We start from the raw sequence: 19,349 nt of genomic DNA, 5'->3' as shown, positions 1-19,349 counted from the left end.
GCTTCCTCTCTCTGTTATATACTTTCCACTTTGAGAACGATTACATTTTCTCAAATGGGTATTTAACAGAATAGCAAAGTTGGAAGGGACCTCGGAGGTCATCTATTCCAACCCCCTGCTCAGGCAGGAAACCCTACACCGTTTCAGACAAATGGCTGTCCAGTCTCTTCTTAAAAACTCTCAGTGATGGGAGCGTTCAACGCTTCTGGAGGCAGGTTTGTTCCACTGATGAATTGTTCTCACTTTCAGGAAATTTCTCTTTAATTCCAGCTTGCTTCTCTCTTTGGTTAGTTTCCATCCGTTGCTTCTTGTCCTGCCTTCGGGCGCTTTGGAGAACAGACTGACCCCTTTCTTCTTTATATAGATTTTCAGTTCATTTAATGGCAAACCCATAGAATTAATCCTATATTCTGTGGAGTTCTTGGTGCTCTCTTGAGCTTGCTTTGCAGATGTTTCGTTACCACAGCCTAGGCGAGGGGTAGGCAACCTCGGCTCTTTCATGACTCGTGGACTTCAACTCCCAGAATTCCTGAGCCAGCCTGGCTCAGCTTGGAAACCTCTCCCTTTCCCCTCAGCGTGGCCGCCTCAGGAATTCTGGGAGTTGAAGTTCACGAGTCATGAAGGGGCCAAAGTTTCCCTCATGCTGGCTCAGGAATTCTGGGAGTTGAAGTTCACGAGTCACGAAGGGGCCAAAGTTTCCCTCATGCTGGCTCAGGAATTCTGGGAGTTGAAGTCCACGAGTCACGAAGGGGCCAAAGTTTCCCTCATGCTGGCTCAGGAATTCTGGGAGTTGAAGTCCACGAGTCACGAAGGGGCCAAAGTTTCCCTCATGCTGGCTCAGGAATTCTGGGAGTTGAAGTCCACGAGTCATGAAGGGGCCAAAGTTTCCCTCATGCTGGCTCAGGAATTCTGGGAGTTGAAGTCCACGAGTCATGAAGGGGCCAAAGTTTCCCTCATGCTGGCTCAGGAATTCTGGGAGTTGAAGTCCATGAGTTATAAAAGAGCCGAGGTTGCCTACCCCTGGCCTAGGTAACGCCGCCAGGGTTCCTGGCAAGCTGAATTCGCTCTACCCACGCAGAAGAGGGGCGACGTTAGCTGCCCTCTCCCTTCTGACTCTGGCCAGACAACTTTGCTTGAAGCCGGTCGGCAAACGTGGTTTGCGAGAATAATCTGGACCGGTGGATGGCTGTGTTAAAAGGAGGGCCTCTCTGCGGATCAGAACCCGACAGCTACGTTAGATTCTTGGCCAGGTTGAGGCTTATTTTTAGTTTAAATCCGAGCATTGCCTCGGCCTGCAATTAACACCTTGTTTTTTTGGTTTTTTTTGGAAAGTTAAGTGTCACGCTACTAAACGGTTTCGGTTTATGGGAGATTGGCTGTCCACCGCCCTGGAAATCTATGGGAGACTTGAAACATCGGAGTTGAAGAGATCGGCCGCTGAGCGCGCAGGCTCGTGGCTTGCCAGAGTTTATGGAAAAGCCCCCCCTTTCCTTCCAGGAGGAACCAATCGGCAGCCCCATCACCAAACACCCACCTGGGTGACCGTGCGGCATATCTTGAGAGCTTTCTCGTGGGCCGGCTCTTCCAAGTGGCGCTCGGCTTCGTCTTCGGAGATGCGGGCGTCGTCGGCGTGAAGCTCCACCACGGCTTCCTGGCCTCCTGGCGGCGGCTTAATCTCCGGGATCAGGCTCTGGAGGGAGAGGAAGACGAAGAGGAGGAAAAAAACAAAACAGCACATCAGGATCTGATCTTGGCTGTCCCCGAACCAACCTTTCTCCCTCTCCTGGTTACCTTCAGGGATTCGGTGGTGATGCTGATGGAAGGTTTCTTCTGGGTCGTGGCGGTGCTGGCTCCCCAGCGCCGCTTGCGGCCCGCCGGCTGGCTTCCTTCAGTGTCGCTGTTTGTGGCGACGGCCCCCTTGGCCACGGAGGAGGCTGCTAGGGAGGGAGGGAGGGAAGGCGTTAAAACCTGAAGAGAGGGGTCCCCAAGAGGCCACCTGTGTCAAAAACTGAGCCACCCCTCTCTCCACGGAAGCTTCTTCAGCTCTTGACTGGATGGTGGAGGATGGGAGGATTTGTACTCCTTTGCAGTCATCTGGTCGTTAGTATTCTTTTAGAGGATTGCTGAGGCCACTTGGGAAGTTCATCTGTCCTCTCAGGGTCCGCTGAGCGGCGCAAATGGGTGTGGAGCCTTCTGGGAACTGCTGAAAGGACTGTGTGTTGTAGACTGGAGATAGACGGTGTTGTCGTATCCCCCCCCCCCCGTTGAGAAAGAGCTGTTCAGTTTTGACCTAGATTTTTTTTTTTAATCCCATTTATATCCCGCCCTTCTCCGAAGACTCAGGGCGGCTTACAATTTAAAGCACAAATCAATGTGCTTAGCAATAGCCTTCATTCTATGTATATGCCTTATTAGAGCTTTCGCCCCCTCCCCCAAGCGGCATTATTACAAAGTCAGCTTAATTGCCCCCAACAACCTGGGTCCTCATTTTACCTACCTCGGAAGGATGGAAGGCTGGAAGGCTGAGTCAACCTTGAGCCTGGTGGGACTCGAACCTGCACTAATTGCAGGCAGCTGGTGTTACTTAAGGAGGCATTAGCCCACTGCTCCACCAAGGCCACCACATTGTACAAAAAAGAAAAGAAAAAGATGTTGAGACTTTGGAAAAAATGCAGAGAAGAGCAACTAAGATGATTAGTTGCTCTTCTAGGTCTTGCACCACCAAGACCTAGATGGCCTCTTTGATTCCTCTTTCAAACCAGCGGGCCTCTCTGTCCAAATTGGGGACTTTGCTGTCTTCGAAATGGCGGCCTTGGTCTTTTAAAGGCAGGTGGACGGCTGAGTTTTGTCCTGATGGGTTCGTTCTCCTACATTGTGCCAGGCGTTGGCGAAGTGGTTGTTTTGTTTCCCCAAGGTAGAATATCAAAATTGAACAGCCCTCTCTCAACCGAGGGGGAGGGACATGACACCAACTATCTCCAGTCTACCACACGGTCCTTTCAGCAGTTTCAAGGAGGCTCCACGCCCGTTTGCAGCACTCAGGTGACCCTGAGGAGACAGATAAAACCTCCAGGTGGCCTCCACAACCCTCTAAAACAGACATGTCAAACACAAGGCCCGGGGGCCAGATCCGGCCCGCGAAGTGGTTTCATGCGGCCCGCAAAGCCATCCTGGAAACAGTGAGGGAACGGCCCCCACTGCCTTGGCCCTGGCCCAGAGACCCTCCTTCTGCCAGAGACCCTCAGATCTGTCCCACTCCTGCCCAGGCCCCCATAGGCACCCTTGATGCCAACGATGTAGAGCTGGCCATGCCCACCCAGTAGGCCATATGCACTTTAGCCACGCCCACCCAGTAGGCCACACCCACCCGGCCCCCTGAGGGCAACCGCAATGCTGATGCGGCCCTCAATGAAATTGAGTTTGACACCCCTGCTCTAAAAGAATGCAAATGACCAGATGACTGCAAAGGAGTATAAATCCTTCCATTCCCCACCGTCCAGTCCGAACCTGAAGAAGCTTCCTGGATGAGAAGTGAAAGGTCTTCCAAGAAGTCAGTTTTACTTCCACCCTCTTTCCCTAAGCTCCAGTCCGTCTCTTGCACGGTATGCCAACGCAGGCAGTCCTCGACTCACGACCACAAGAAAGGCCCAAATTACTGTTGCTCAGCGAGACGGCTATTAAGTGAGCTTTTGCCCCATTTTACGATCTTTTTTTGCCACAGCTGTTAAGCGAATCTGGCATTCCCCAATGACTTTGCTTGTCGGGAAGGTCGCAAAAGGGGTGGGTGGGGGTGTCACGTGACCCAGGGGGACACGGCAACGCCGTCATAAATCTGAGTCGGTTGCCAAGTTTCCAAACGTTGATCAGGTGACCACAGGATTGCTGCAACGGCTGCGTGAAAAAGGGTCTTAAGTAGAGCTTGTTAAGGATTGTATGATAAAATGGGCCCAAAACATCCAGGAAGTTATCACAATGGACACGTGGGAAAAGATTTGGGTGAGGAACGTAAAATTTACTCAAGCTCAAAATCTAAGAGAGAACTTTTACAAAATGTTTTATAGATGGCATTTAGATCCTAAAAAGCTTGCAAGTATGTATCCGAATTATCAGCCTAAATGTTGGAGGTGCGGTGATGAAGATGCAACATATTTTCATATATGGTGGACATGTAAGAAGGTTAAGGCTTTTTGGATAAAAGTCTGGTGGAACATGCAGAAGATTTTTAAACAGAGGATAAAGTTTTGTCCGCAACTTTTTTTGTTGGGAATAATTGCAGACGCTACAGTTGTGGACACCAAGTTGATGTTGAACTTAATTACGGCAGCAAGACTTTTGATAGGCCAATATTGGAAGAAAGAGGAACTGCCGACCATAGAAGAGTGGACTTTAAAGGTTTCCGACCTGGCAGAGATGGCGAAGATTTCGGCCTATTTGAAAGATCATTCGCAAGAACGCTATATTATGGAATGGAGAAAATGGATTGAGTTTATCCAGAACAAGTATAGGGTTAAGAAGTTTTATGTAGCATTTGAATAAGTCTTCTTTCGTTTTTTTTCCTTTTCTTATTTTAGTTTCTTTTTATACATATTCAATATTACTAAGGCTTGTTTTATCCTATATAAGCTAGAGAGTGATGGATTTTAGAGTTTATAGTTGTTAGTATATGATTGTTTATGATTGCTTTTTATATATATACCTTGTATTTAGCTCTGGGAAGTGGGGGGGAAGGGGGGGGAGGAGGGAGGGGGAAGGGGGGATTTTTAAAGGAAAATTGTATTTTAAAACTTTTCAATTAAAAAAAAAAAGAAAAAGGGTCTTAAGTCAGGAAAATGGTCCTCGGTCGCTTGTTTTCAATGCAGTTGCAACTTCAGGCAGTCACTGAACAAATGGTTGTAAGTTGAGGACTGGGCTAGAAAAGAATCTAAGCCAGGTAATTCTCAACCTCAGCCCCCTTTAAGAGGAGTGGACTTCAACTCCCAGAATTCCCCAGCCAGCCATGTTGGCTGGGGAATTCTGGGAGTTGAAGTCCACCTGTCTTAAAGGGGCCGAGGCTGAGAAACATTGATCTTACTCCAGGGGTAGGCAACCTTGGCTCTTTTATGACTCATGGACTTCAACTCCTAGAGCTGTGCTGGCTCAGGAATTCTGGGAGTTGAAGTCCACAAGCCATAAAAGAGCCAAGGTTGCCTACCCCTAATCATTTCCTCTCTTGGTAAAATCACAGCTGCCTTCATTACAAGGATTAAACAAACTAAGTTTCTGTTACTCCAATGCTGCATATAGTAAGCTGGCCGAACCACTTGGGTGTCAAGCTTGTTGCCACTGACAAATAAAAACTGTGTTTTAACCAAGCCACAAGAGCACCAAATCTTTTTTTAAAAAAAAAAAACAAAACACCCACCCAATCCCACCAAATGCAGTCCTCGAATTACAGCCGCAATGGAGCCCAGAATCACAAACATTAAGTTGTGGTTAAGGAAGTCCCTATGTGATTGTGTCCGATGGTACCACCATTTTTTCCCCTGCAGTGGTTGTTAAGACGAATCCATTATACGCCATGGGGATTTTTTTTTGGGGGGGGGGCGGCGGAGGAAACCAGCCCAAAGCAGGTCATGTGACTGTTGGACGCTACAAACAGGCATAAACGTGAACTGGTCGCTAAGAACCCAAAATACAACCATGGGATTGTCCAGGAAGGTGTTTGCAGTTCTCACAAGAGCTAGTTTGTACTAGTGGTTAAGGTGCTGACTCTGAAACTGGGAAACAGCGAGTTCTAGTCCCACTTAGGTATGAAAGCTGGCTAGGCCAATCAACAGGAGACAACGAGTTCCTAGTCCCGCCTTAAGACACAAAAGCTGGTTAGGTGACTTTGGGCCAATCACCAGGAGACTGGGAGTTCTAGTTCCGCCTTAGGCACAAAAGCTGGCTGGGTGACTTTGGGCCAATCACCAGCAGTGAGTTCTAGTCCCGCCTTAGGCACAAAAGCCAGCTGGCTGACTTCGGGCCAATCACCAGGAGACGGTGAGTTCTAGTTCTGCCTTAGGCATGAAAGCCAAGAGGTGATTTTGCCCCAGTCGCTCAACCCACCTCACAGGGCTGTTGTTGTGAGAAAACAGTAAGAGGAAAGAGCATTAGGTAGGTTTGCCATCTCGAGTTACTTATAAAGGAATAAAGGTGGGGTAAAAATCTTAACAAGTGTGTCTACCTTCTGAGAGGGTCAGCTGTAACTTCACCGTGTCACTAAACGACTGGTTGTTAAGTGAGGACTACCTGCATGCCAGGGTATTAAATGTATTTAGTTTATAAAGTGTATTTAATGTATGCTTACAGCAATTCATTCAGTGATGGTTCAAAGTTACCACAGCACTAAAAAAAGAGGGGGGGAACTCATGATCCATTTTTTTCAACTGCCACTTTTGCAGCATCCTGACGGGTCACCTGATCAAAATTCAGATCCTCGGCAACTGGTTCAGATTTAAGACGGCCGCAGTACCCCAGGGTGATGTGATCCCCTTTCGCCACCTTCTGACAAGCAAAGTCAAAGGGGGGGGGGAAGAGAGGGGAAAGCCGGATTCATTTAATAACTGGGTTACTAACTTAACCACTGGGGCGATTCTCTTTGGCAAGAAAATGTCGTAAAATGGGCCCAAATTCACTTACCAAAGGTCCTCGCGTAACAACCGACGCGTTTGGCTCAATTGTGGCCGTATGTCAAGGACTGCCTGCAGTGTATTTAACTGTAACTGTATGTAAGGGTCTCTTTAACCACGTTGGCCTCCAGGGACGTGGTGACGTGTGAGCCTCCCTCCGCAAAGCCAAGGCCCAGATGGGGCAGCCCCCCCCCCCCAGATGGAAGCAAAACAGGTCCCCTTCGCCCAGACCTGCAATCTCTGGCTTTTCAGATTAGCCAGCCTTGAGAGTGGGAGGAAAAATTAAAACACAATTTTCAAGGCTTACACTCCTTTGCATGCTGCTCCAGAGTCACCTTGTCTCTTTGGGGGAGGCAAGGGAACATCCCTCCCCCTCCATCCAAGCACAGGACCTTCGCTCTCCCAGCCCTTAAAGCAGGGGTCTCCAACCATGGCCACTTTAAGACTTGTAGAACTTCAGCTCCCAGAATTCCTCAGCCCGTCTCCAACCTTGGCCAGTTTAAGACTTGTGGGCTTATAAGGGACTAAAAAGTTTCATTTAGCATTTGAATAAGTATTGATGTGATATTTAAATTGCTTGTAGTTAATTTATCAGTTAAAGTGCGATAGATTTAGTATTCTATTGTTGTTTGCATAAGGTAGACTATGATTGTTTGTATATTTATACCCTGTATTAAGCTCTGGGAAGTCGGGGAGGGGGGAAGGGGAGGGGAGGGAGGTGTTGGGGAGGGTTGGGGAGAGGGGAAGGGGTTGGGAGGGGTTTTGTCTTTTTAAAAAATGTATTCTAAAACTTTTCAATAAAAAAAAAGACTTGTGGGCTTCAACTCCCACAATTCCTCAGCCCGTCTCCAATCTTGGCGACTTTTAAGACGTATGGACTTCAATCCCCACAATTCCTCAGGCAGCCCTTCCAGCAGGGGTCTCCAACCTTGGCGACTTTTGTGGACTTCAGCTCCCAGAATTCCTCAGCCAGCACTGCTGGCTGAGGAATTCTGGGAGCTGAAGTCCACAAGTCTTAAAGGGGACGAAATTGGAGACCCCTGCCTTAAAAAGGCCCAGGTGGTGGGACCTCCAGCCTCCTCAGGTGTCCCATTCAAGTGGTCAGGAGACAGTTCAGCTCAATGGGTGGAGAACCTGCCCCCCCCTTTACTTACAGACGACGGAGATTTTCCTCTTGAAGGCCTTGGGCTGAGCCGAACCCTGTGGAGAAAGGGAAGGAAGGAAGGAAGGAAGGGCACAGAGAGAGAGAGAGAGAGAGAGAGAGAGAGAGAGAGAGAGAGAGGGGTAGAAAGACAGACAAAGAAAGAAAACCCCGCATAGAGGGGGGAGTCAAGTCAGTATCGGGGATTTGGAAAGTGGCCGTCGCATCTAGGGGACATCAAGGGGGTGGGTGGGGGAAGAGAGGGCGTAAATAATGGAGGGGCCCAGATGAAGGGGGTGGGGACGGGCAAAGGGGTCCCCCGCTGCCTCGGCAATGAAGTGGAGAGGGTAGAATCCTGCCTCCCTAACTTTGCGCAAAAATTTGGCTATTAAGTTTCTTTGCCCACACCTGGAGTGGAATCACCGGAAGCGGCCCTCATGAGGACTAGAAACCCTTTGAGAACACTCTCCACTCGGCCGCTCGGGAGGCCAAATCGAGAAATGTTCTCAAAGGGTTTCTAGTCCTCGAGAGGACGAGAAATCGAAAAGAGGACTGTGGGGGGGAGGGCCCAAACAGAGAAATGTTCTCAAAGGGTTTCTAGTCCTCAAGAGTGCGAGAAATTGAAAAGAGGACCGGGGGGGGGTTTGGTTTGTCCTCTGAGTTGGGTTATTTTCCTGGCAGACGTTTCGTCATCAACCTAGGCAACAGCATCGGTGCTCGAAAGGAATGAGGTTTGGGGACCTCCCAGTTCAACTCTTGAGCTTGCAAATATTTTCTTTTACGGGGACAAATGTTTCCGGAGCTAAAACTATTCCAGGGATCGGAAGCGTTATTGAGGAAATATGACCCTTTTTCATCTACCTAATGAAGTCCACATCGCGGCTAGGTGAGCAGACCAATGAGAAAAACCAGTTCCGCTTGGATCCCTTTTTTTAAATTCAGAAACGGGCAGCTGACTTTCATGATTTTAACAATATTGGAACAGGCAAACTATTGGTTTCATACATTTGCTCTAGAAAGGTTGGGGGGGGGGTGGAAAGGGATTCCACGATTTAATTTTTCCCTGCTTTTCCTCACTGTTCTGCTTTTAACAGCTTCTCCTCAGTGTTTATTTCTGTATTATGGAAACAAGACTGGGCCCTTGGCTCTCGGCTGCATTGGACTACAAGTCCCATTAGCCCCAGCCAGCCTGCCCTTTCCTAGGCTGACTGGGAATGATGGGAACTGAAAGCCAAATACAAACGTAGGGGGAACCCACCGCTAGCAATTCTTTAAGCGACGTCTTATCGTTTCTTTTTAAAAAATTGAAATATTTTTGCCCGCCGGCTGGATTTAAAAAAAAAAAAAAAGCAAAACCAAACATTAAACCTCTTTGATTAGGCTTATCTGCTTTGAACCGACCAATCGAACGATGACTTCCGATTATTTTAATGTCCCCAGTGTCCAGCCGATGGACTTATTAAAAGTCGACGCAGACAAAAAAGCAGGCATATAGCAAGCCGTTTTGATTGGACGGGCTTGCCAAGTTCATTAAGAGCCGGCCGTCAGCTCATTGTCAGAGGGGAAAAAAAATCAAATAAAAAATAAAAATACAAGATCGGAGAACAATTACAGAAGCGGTTGTGGATTTTAGCCACTTTAACCCTTGGGGGTTAGTTCAAGACAACGGGCACGTTTTTTTAAAAAAAAAAGTTTCAATCCCATCAGCACTTTTAAAAGATTCCCACCCAGTTGCAACATTTATTTAGGTCAGGGGGTCTTCAAACTTGGCCCTTTTATAACTTGTGGACTTCAACTCCCAGAATTCCTCAGCTAGCGTGCCCAGCTGAGGAATTCTGGGAGTTGAAGTCCACAAGCAGGGGTCTTCAAACTTGGCCCTTTGATGACTTGTGGACTTCAACTCCCAGAATTCCTCAGCTAGCGTGCCCGGCTGAGGAATTCTGGGAGTTGAAGTCCACAAGCAGGGGTCTTCAAACTTGGCCCTTTGATGACTTGTGGACCTCAACTCCCAGAATTCCTCAGCCAGCAATGCTGAGGGGAAAACCCAACTGGCATTCTGGGATTGTTGTTTTTTTTCTTTCCTTTTTTTTCTTTTGGTATCAACGGAAGCATTTTGCAAAACAGGCCAAATTCTAACAAGGGAGAATCTTTGTAGCTCAGGTTTGACCTGCGGGGTCCTTGGTGCTCTCCGAGCTTGGCTGATTTCTTGGCGGTACAGGTAGTCCTTGACGTACGACCGCAATTAAGCCTCACGTTTCTGTTGTTAAGCGAGACATTTGCTAAGCGAGGTTTTGCCCCCTTTTACGACCTCCCTTGCCACCGTTGTTAAGGGAAGCGCTGCAGCGGTTAACTGAGTAACCGGGTTGCTAAGTGAAATCTGGCTTGCCCCGTCGACTTTGCCTGTCGGGAGGTCACAAAAACGGGACCACGCGATCATGGGGTCTCAAGCGTGAAAAAGGCTCCCAAGTCCCCTTTTTTTCAGCGCCGTCGTAACTTTCAAGGATCATTAAACGAACTGTTGTTAAGACGAGGACTGCTTGCACTGGTCACGTTACCTAGTTTGTCCTGAAACGTCTGCAAGGAAGCAACCACCCAGGCTAAACTCTGGCAACGTTCATGTCAAGATCGTTGTCCGAGAAGATTTTCACGGCTGTGTCTCCTGTGATCCCGCGGTCGTGCGCACCAACATGGGGTCACAGCTAGAGATGGGAAGACCCGGGGGGGGGGGGACTGGAAAAATTGGGAAAAAATAAGTTTTTTCCCCCAAACAGTTCTGAGAAGGAAAAAAAAACAAGGGGGAAAAAAATCTACGTTTCCACCCCCCCCAATTTTCCTGATTCTCTCCCCCCCCCAGGCCTTCCCATCTCTAGACAGCATCCATTGAGGTCTACGCGCCTGCATTTCTGTAAAATGTATTTTCTTTGTTCCTTGCTTTGTGGATCTCCCCCCCCTTTTTTGACCCCCCCATATTTAGGACAGCCTCACTCTCCCCCGAGCAGGGGGCGGGTTGGACTAGATGACCTCCAAGGTCCCTTCCATGATTCTCCACTTTATGGCCGAAGAGCAGGTGCCCCTGGAAACGACAAGGGCCAGTTGGTGGAAACCAGGTGCCATCCCACTGTCAACACAGGGGTCAGTTTGAGCAAGGATTTGGGGAGGGAGAACCAAACCAGGCTGTCACACCTCTTAAACTAATTCCCAAAGACCCCCCCCCATTTAAGAAAAGCTGAGGGGGACCCCTCCATTTTAAACCGAAACGGGATCCGCCCACCCCGCCGCCCCCAGCACTTCCAATTCTCTCTTTCTCTCTCTCTCTTTTTTTCCATTTAAATTAAGAACATTTTAAAAAAAGAAAACAAGCAAAAAAAAATATTATTTTTTTAAAAAAATAACAAATTAGGACAAGCGCTCCAGGTACCCTCTCACACCTGGGGCAGGGTCTTCTGTTCAGCCAATCACACCTCAGTGTGTGCGCTGTATCTAGGCAACGGCTGGTCCAATCGGAACGAGCCCTCCCTGGCCTGAAAGGTGCGTGGCTTGGTTGGACTGGGTGAACAAGAGAGGTGCTGATTGGTTGGCTGGCTGGTAGGTAGGTAGGTAGGAACCTAGCGCTTGATTGGTTGGTGGTCGGAGTCAAGTGTCCCGGAAGAGAGAGGGCGAGACAGAAGTCGCCCCCCCCCAAGGACGGAAATAGGAGGGGGGGCACGAGGGTCAAGGCATCAGTTCTTGGCAGGCAAGAGACGGACCGTCGGCCGGGACAGCGGTGTGCGGCACTGTCCCATTGTTGGCAGGGACTCTTGCGGTGGACAGCCAACAATCACAACGGGGCGGACTCCCCGACAACGGATGAAAACAGGTTAAATTGCAACAGAAGTCCTTTTTTTTCTGAAGAGACACCACACCGCACGGGTGCCGCCGATGGGGGAAGAGCCTCCTGGGTCCGTGGAACGCTACCTGCATCATGTCCTTTTCAGGCGACCCTCGGCGCCAAGCGGAAAGGCCACAAAAAAGTTCCTTCAGGCGCTGGCGGAGCAAAGCAGGACTTGCGCGAGAGACTGCGGAGATTTTTCGAGAGGCAGGCGGAAGACCTCGGCGTGTCCTCGGAGGAGCTCTCCCCTCCCAAATTCCAGCGTTCCGGGCTCCTCTGCGTCGGCGGATGACGTTGGCCTGGAGTCGATCTGGTTCCTGGAATTTGGAGATCAGCAAACCGAGGACTCCCTCCCCCCCTTTTCCTTTGGCGGATGGTAAAAGTCACTCCGGCGCCAAATACGTCCCCAAATCAGGGAAGCCAACAGGATCGTAGCGGCGACGGGAACGGGGACGAGAACAGGGAGAGTCTCCGCTCTTCACGGGCAGAAAAGGTCACCGGAATTCCACCTCGAACGTCTCGCGCCAACGGAGACCTCAAAGGAGGCGGAGCGTCCAACTCCCAGGGAGGTCGCAGGACAGGTCGACGTGCTGAGACGTCCTTTTTTTGACGCCTCATCCGGAAGGCCAGCAGAGTTTTGACCAGGTAATTTTCCAACAACGGCAGTTGCGGCTTGCAAGGGTGGTGGTGATTAACTAGGAACCAGCAGAGCACAAGTTGAGGTGGGCCGTCAAGCTTTCGGGCCCACGGAGGAAGACGCCACCTCCCAGAGCAGGCGGGGCTCCGAAGGGTACGGTGTCTCTCTGCGGCGAGCTGGGCGGCTGCGGAAGTAGAGGACTTTCCACCAAACGGAGAAGACAGTTCCAGGAGGGGGGCCTACTTTGGGTGGCCCCGAAGACCATCTCCAAAATCTCTCTTTTTGTTTTTTTTTCTCGTACACCTCCATGGACACCTGGGTGCGGCCTGCTCATACGTGTTCATGCTCTCTCTCTCCGGTTCTCTCTCTCTCTCTCACTCTCTCTTTCGCACTCCCAGAAGATTGGATGCCTCTTTAAAACGGGGATCAGAACAAACGAGTCCAGAGGAGAATGTCAACGGGGGGAGGGGGAGGGGTTGGTTGTGCGGGGAGGCTATCTTTAGGGGTGAGGGGAGAAGCAAGGCCTGTCCCCACCCACCCCTCTTCCTCAGCAGCACAGAAAAGCCAGGATCTGAGTTGTGAGTGTAATTATGTACGTGCAGGCGCACAAATGTATTTCCCACCCCCACCAGACATCCCAGGACCCTTCTATCACAACCCACCCACCCCCTCTTTATACAACACGGGGGGGGGGGAGAAAGAGGCCAATTGTTTACACTGGCTCACAGGTGGGGAAAAATAAGATAAAATCTCAGAAATGGCCAAAGGGTGAACCAAATCTTTGCAATGGATCTAGTTTAGTAAACAACCATCACCACAAATAATAATAATAAAAAAATTAAGCATAACAAAATGAGATGAGCAGGAATCCTGGTTAAGGGGCTGGGCTGGGCTCGGGGAGAGTATTCACTGCTTTGAAAAACTCGACCAGCCTTGGCTTAAGGCAGCGGCGAATGTGAGAAGCACCAGGCTCAGAATGCAGGTTCTGCCTCCAGACTGGACAAAATTCAAAATACCAAACCCGCTGGGATTCTGGATCCCATGTCCATTAAGACAGGCTTCCGAATTTTCTCTTTTTTTCGGTACAATTTGGCACTAAATGAGAATATTAATGCAGGTATTTACCAGTCAAGAAAAAAATTACAAGGCAAGAAGCAATCTTTTCTCTCTGCTAGCCACTGGGTGCAGCGTTTGTCAACTTTGGCCACTTTTGAGATGTGTGGACTTCAACTCCCAGAATTCTCCAGCCAGCCTGCTTTAAGGTGGGTGGACTTCAACTCCCAGAGTTCCTCAGCAACATGCTTGTAAGCTGGGTGGACTTCAGCTCCCAGAATTCTCCAGCCAAGCCTGCTTTAAGATGGATGGATTCCAACTTGCTGGCTGGGGAATTCTGGGAGTTAAAAGTCCACATGTCTTAAAAGTGACTAAGGTTAAAAAAAACACAAAAAACATAGCACTGAAGGCTTATTTCTCATTTCTTCTCCTCCTCAGCCTGACAGGCCCCACAGATTTTCATGCACAGAAAATTACAGCGGTTTATTATGTAAAAATTAAAGGGGGGGGGGAAATAGATTTTCCCCAAGCGCACCCAAGTGGAAACTCTCGGGAAGCAGAACCGCACACTCTGAACAAAAGGTAAACTGTGGCGCACCCACACTCCCCTCCCTCAAGATTTCCTTGCAAGGGGAAGAGGAGAACTCAGATGGGGTGTCGCACCAGGGGACAAAAGTCCCCAGTGCAAAGATTTTGCTGGGGCGCATAGATCTCACCAAGCATTCTGCCCCCCCCTCCGGGCCTTTCTTCTCTTCCCCCCCATCGCAATCCCCCCCCAGGGTGGTGCTGAATGGCCTTTCACCTGCCCCAAATAAGCCGCTCGTATGGAGGTCCCCTAGGGCCCCCTGCCTCTATGCCGAGGAGCGCCCTCCAACACACTACCTCTTTCTTCTCCTCGTCTTCAGGGCCCGCTTCGGGGCCCGCGGGGTCTGCGGAGGGCTGATCCTCGGGGCCACCGGGCTCCAGGGCCTCGTTCTCCGGGTGGGGCTCCGACAGCTCCATCGGCACCGTCTGCTTCTCCTCGCTGCGTGGAGAAAGAGGGGAGAGGCGATCACTGGTTGGGTGGGGGGTGGTGGCTGGGGGTCACCAGGGGACAAGGGGCACCTGGCTTTTATCGGGGACCAAGCCAGGAGGGCCAGCAGCCTGTACAAAAAGGGGTCCCGGGAGACCTCTGCCCCACAGCAGCGCCCTCTTCCATTCATTTCCCCTTCCTTCTCGGAGACGCGCTGCGGCCTTGCCTCCTCCTCCTCCTCCATTGCGGCCCATCTAAAGGTGACTTCTCCATCCCGGAGCATCCTTGGAGTAGGTTTCCCCCAAGAGATTTCACCAACTCCAGAGAGCCCCCCCCCCTCCCAAGCACGAGAGAAAGGGCTTCTTTCTTTCACCGGCCGTAGGGAGAATGGAACCCCAACCCAAAGAAGGGGAAGGCCCCAGAAGGGAAACCCCCCAAATGGTCAGTTCCCTTCCCCAAACCACCCACCTGAACACCTCCTTTCATGTCGCATATTCCATCCCCGGGTCAATTACACCACTGACTTCCCATCTCAGAGACACCCTCCCCCTCCCACTCTACCCCGCCACCGGTCCCTGGGCCACCTCGTCCTAGGGCCCCACTGTGGCTTGGGGGGGGGGGAGCCCGAACGTGGAGGGCCAGGAGCAGAAAAACAGCAGCCAGAGAGGCAGAAAGAGGGAAGAAGAAGAAGAAGAGCAGGGAAAGGCAGACACGTGCAGGATGGAGGGAGGGAGGAGAGAAAAAAAAAATCTCTGCAGAAAAAAAAGGCCAGGCGGTGGAAAACGGGGGAGGGGGGGGGAAGGATGGGTGATTTGGGGTGGGGGGTGGGGAGAAGGAGAATCCAGCAGAGGAAGCAGCTGGAAAACAGGGAGAGGACCCTGAGTCTTTGGGGTGGGGGTCAGAGAGAGGGAGGGGAGGGGGACCAGCCAGCCAAGCAGGGGGGAAAACGCAGTGAAAGTGGGAGCTCCTGGGGAAGAAAGGGAAAGCGGAGGGGGGGGGAGGAGGGGGGCGCCCTGTCAAAGGGAAGGGCCGAGGAGCTGGGGAGGGGGCCGGCTGGAGGAGAGAGAGAAAATGGAGGGCAGGAGGAGAGGAAGAGGAGAAAGGGGAGGGGGGAGTCCAGGAGGCGCGAGGCAGAGAAAAGAGGGGAGGGGAGGGGCCGCGGGGAGGGAGTGAATGAATCGGGGAATGAATGGAGGAGGAGGAAGAGGCGAGAATGGCGCAGGAGAGGAGCGGAGCGGAGGGAGGGCGGCGAGAAGGAGGGAAGAGCCGCGAGCGGGGAGGGGGCTGCGGAGGTGGCCAGGCCGGCCGGGCCCCGGTCTCACCCTCCCTTGCTCTCGGAGAGCAGCATGGCCGGCTCGGGGGCTTCCTGGGCTCCGCCTCTTTAGCAGTCCCGCAGGCGCCGCGGCGGCTCGGAGCGGGCGGGCGGCGGCGGCGGCGGCACCCGGAGCGCCACGAACGGCGGCACCAGAGGCGCACCAGAGGAGCCGCGGACGGGCGGCGGGGCCATCTTGCCGGCGCCGCCGCTGCTGCTTTCCCGGCAGCCCCCGGGAGAGGCGCGCGCGAGAGAGAGGGGGGGGGAATAAAGGGGGAGGGGGCCGCCCAGGATGCGGAGGCTGGGAGGGAGGGAGGGGCAAAGGGAGCCCGAGGGGCGGGGCCGGGCCGAGCGGCAAGGAGGGGGAAGCCCCCTCCCCAGGCTGGCATCTGGGCGCTGCGGGAGACGAATCCCTCCGAGAGGCCAGCCCCCCATCCAACCGGTCGAGCGCCCAGGACCCTTCCTTTAGACTAGAGGCCGCGGGAGCCATCTGAGGCCAGCCCCCCATCCAACCGGTCAAGCCTGCTGGACCATTCCCTTAAGAGGCTGCGGGAGCCATCCCTCAGAGGCCAGCCCCCCATCCAACCGGTCGAGCGCCCAGGACCCTTCCTTTAGATTAGAGGCCGCGGGAGCCATCTGAGGCCAGCCCCCCATCCAACCGGTCAAGCCTGCTGGACCATTCCCTTAAGAGGCTGCGGGAGCCATCTGAGGCCAGCCCCCCATCCAACCGGTCAAGCCTGCTGGACCATTCCCTTAAGAGGCTGCGGGAGCCATCCCTCAGAGGCCAGCCCCCCATCCAACCGGTCGAGCGCCCAGGACCCTTCCTTTAGATTAGAGGCCGCGGGAGCCATCTGAGGCCAGCCCCCCATCCAACCGGTCAAGCCTGCTGGACCATTCCCTTAAGAGGCTGCGGGAGCCATCTGAGGCCAGCCCCCCATCCAACCGGTCAAGCCTGCTGGACCATTCCCTTAAGAGGCTGCAAGATCCATCCCTCATAGAGGCCAGCCCCCCATCCAACCGGTCGAGCGCCCAGGACCCTTCCTTTAGACTAGAGGCCGCGGGAGCCATCTGAGGCCAGCCCCTCATCCAACCGGTCGAGCGCCCAGGACCCTTCCTTTAGACTAGAGGCCGCGGGAGCCATCTGAGGCCAGCCCCTCATCCAACCGGTCGAGCGCCCAGGACCCTTCCTTTAGACTAGAGGCCGCGGGAGCCATCTGAGGCCAGCCCCCCATCCAACCGGTCGAGCGCCCAGGACCCTTCCTTTAGACTAGAGGCCGCGGGAGCCATCTGAGGCCAGCCCCCCATCCAACCGGTCGAGCCTGCAGGAATCTTCCCTTAAGAGGCTGCCAGATCCAACTGGTCAAGCGCACAGAAAATTTTCTTTAGAAGATGTGGGATCTGTCCATTCCGTGTCAGCCCCCCCATCCAACCGGTCAAGCACGCAGGACCCTTCCCTTCCAGACTGCGGTATACATCCCTTCAATGTCAGCCCCCCCCCCACACACACACAGACAGACACCCAACCAGTGCAGCTGGCAGGATGCCTCCCAGGGGCCAAACCCTACCCAACTGGTCAAGCGCAGAGAAAGCTTGCCTTAGAAGCTGCAGGATCCATCCCTTAGAGGTTAGCACCCCCCCCCCACACACACACACCCAATCCAACTGGTCAAGCTCGCAGGAACCTAGCCTGGGTCACCCCGGGCATATGGCACTGAGAGCAGCCAATGCGCTACCTACCGGAAAGAGGAATGGGGGGGGGTCCAGGAAGTAAGAGGCCGTCTGCTCACCCCACCTGAAACTCCCCACCCTCCTGTTGCCCCCCCCCGCAGAGGTGGGAGCATTTAAACTGGGGGGGGGGCGGCGCTCAGTCTACTGTGCAAGGTTGAGCACTGGGCTTGGCACAAGGGGGGGGCACCTTTCGGAGGAGGAGGGTGCCCGTATGCTCTTAGGCAAGGTGGCCCCAAAAATGCCCCCCCAAACAGGATCAACCCTCCACACAGGGCCCGTCGGACCGATTCCAAGCCAAGCATGGATCGGATCACCCTTCTTTACGACCGTCTAAACTAGGGGGAAGAGATTAGAGCCTTGGTGGAGCAGTGGGCTAATGCCTCCTTAAGTAACACCAGCTGCCTGCAATTAGTGCAGGTTCGAGTCCCACCAGGCTCAAGGTTGACTCAGCCTTCCATCCTTCCGAGGTAGGTAAAATGAGGACCCAGGTTGTTGGGGGCAATTAAGCTGACTTTGTAATAATGCCGCTTGGGGTGTGTGTGAAAGCCCTAACAAGCAGGCATATACATAGAATGAAGGCTACTGCTAAGCTTGTAAGCCGCCCCGAGTCTTCGGAGAAGGGCGGGATATAAATGGAATTAAAAATAAAAAATAAAATTAGACGAATTAAGGGATTAGACCGGGGGGGGGGGGTCTTCATACTTGGCCACTTTTAAGACTGGTGGACTTCAACTCCCAGAATTCCTCAGCCGGCCTTGTATAGCTCAAGGCCGGCTTGGTTGGAGAATTCTGGGAGTTGAAGCCCACCAGTCTTAAAAGTGGCCAAGTATGAAGACACCCCCCCCCCCCGGTCTAATCCCTTAATTCGGCGTAGAGGCGGGCGACTGGAAGCTAAATTTCTTTGAAAAATTGTAAATAATCGTAGTGGGCTATATTAAAAGAATCTCTCCCTTCTTGAATCACAACCCTGGTTTGTGAGAAAGGACACGAGGGTCACCCTATGCAAGATCCTCCTAGCCAGGCGCCTGACGACGACCGAGGCTGACTGCGTCCCAATGGAACAGGCCACGGATCCGGTCAGTTTCTCAGCAATACCGGATCTCGGACCCCAGCTCTTTTCCTGTAGCCATTCTGCTGGGGCTTTAGGAGACTTGCGTTATGAGAGCCACAGAGAAGAGACTTTAAAGGGGTTGCGTGTCCTGCACTTTTTGGAGCGCCCCCCCCGCCACTCTCCCCACCCCAAGGCCGTTGATCTACCTTCCCGAGTCAGGCCCACTGCGAGTGGCACGTGGAACGATCCCAGCACGGCGCAGCCTCCCGATACTCACATTTCGCTACGCAGCGGCTCGGCCGGGCGCTGTGGCTCTGAGGCGGGACCCCCACTCTCTAGGCCAGACCCCTCCGCTGGAAAGGGGGGCTCCGGGCTGCCCTGCGGGGAAAGGGTTAATTTAGCAGGAAGGGGCCACAGGGCCGGGTCTCCTGGCCGCCAACGCCGCCCCCCCCAAAAATTCTGAGCCAAAGTAGAGCTGGGACCCCCGAAGAGGAGCCCGCTGGAAACGCCCCCCCCGCCTTTCCTCCCTCGGCCGCTCCGTACTCGTTCTGGAATCGTGCTCTCGGTCTCCACGCTGTGCGCTGCTGGTTGCTGCTGTGGCGGGCTGGGGCTGGGTTGCCTCTGAGGGTCCGAAGGAGGGGAGGGGGCGCGTCTGCTTTCTTCCCGGGGGCTCGATGGGGTCTCTCGATACTGGGCCTTGAGGGAGTCGGGTGGCGACCACGGCCCGGGTGGGGAGGACCCTTTGGTGGGAGGGAAGCTGGCGCTGTCCCTCGAAGCTTCGCGGCTGCGGGACTGGGGTGGGTGGGGTGGTGGTGTTGAAAAACAAAGAGAAGAAAACAATTTTTGGCACTTCTCAGTTCGCCGGCTGTTTCTCCAAAACGGCTGGGTGGGTTAAGA

The 19,349-nt window shown here is 52.9% G+C and overlaps 1 protein-coding gene across 3 annotated transcripts in view; it reads right to left on the bottom strand.

The window, feature by feature from the left end:
* ACIN1 (apoptotic chromatin condensation inducer 1) overlaps nt 1-19,349 on the bottom strand; it is a 57,561-nt gene that overhangs the window by 11,947 nt on the left and 26,265 nt on the right. The window contains exons 6-11 of one of the 3 annotated variants that reach the window (XM_083377636.1): nt 18,996-19,244; nt 18,730-18,830; nt 14,232-14,373; nt 7,805-7,850; nt 1,792-1,937; nt 1,535-1,690 (exon numbers count right to left, since the gene is read on the bottom strand). In XM_083377636.1, the coding sequence (XP_083233762.1) occupies nt 1,535-1,690; nt 1,792-1,937; nt 7,805-7,850; nt 14,232-14,373; nt 18,730-18,830; nt 18,996-19,244 (840 nt within the window). The remainder of the gene's footprint in view (nt 1-1,534; nt 1,691-1,791; nt 1,938-7,804; nt 7,851-14,231; nt 14,374-18,729; nt 18,831-18,995; nt 19,245-19,349) is intronic. The other 2 variants (XM_083377637.1, XM_083377638.1) reach the window with 2 other exon arrangements.

The sequence above is a fragment of the Vipera ursinii genome (genome assembly GCF_947247035.1).
Source record: "Vipera ursinii genome assembly, chromosome: Z".
Classification (NCBI taxonomy): Eukaryota; Metazoa; Chordata; class Lepidosauria; order Squamata; family Viperidae; genus Vipera; species Vipera ursinii.
Note: the sequence above shows the minus strand (reverse complement) of the source record. Positions and strands in the feature narration are given on the sequence as shown.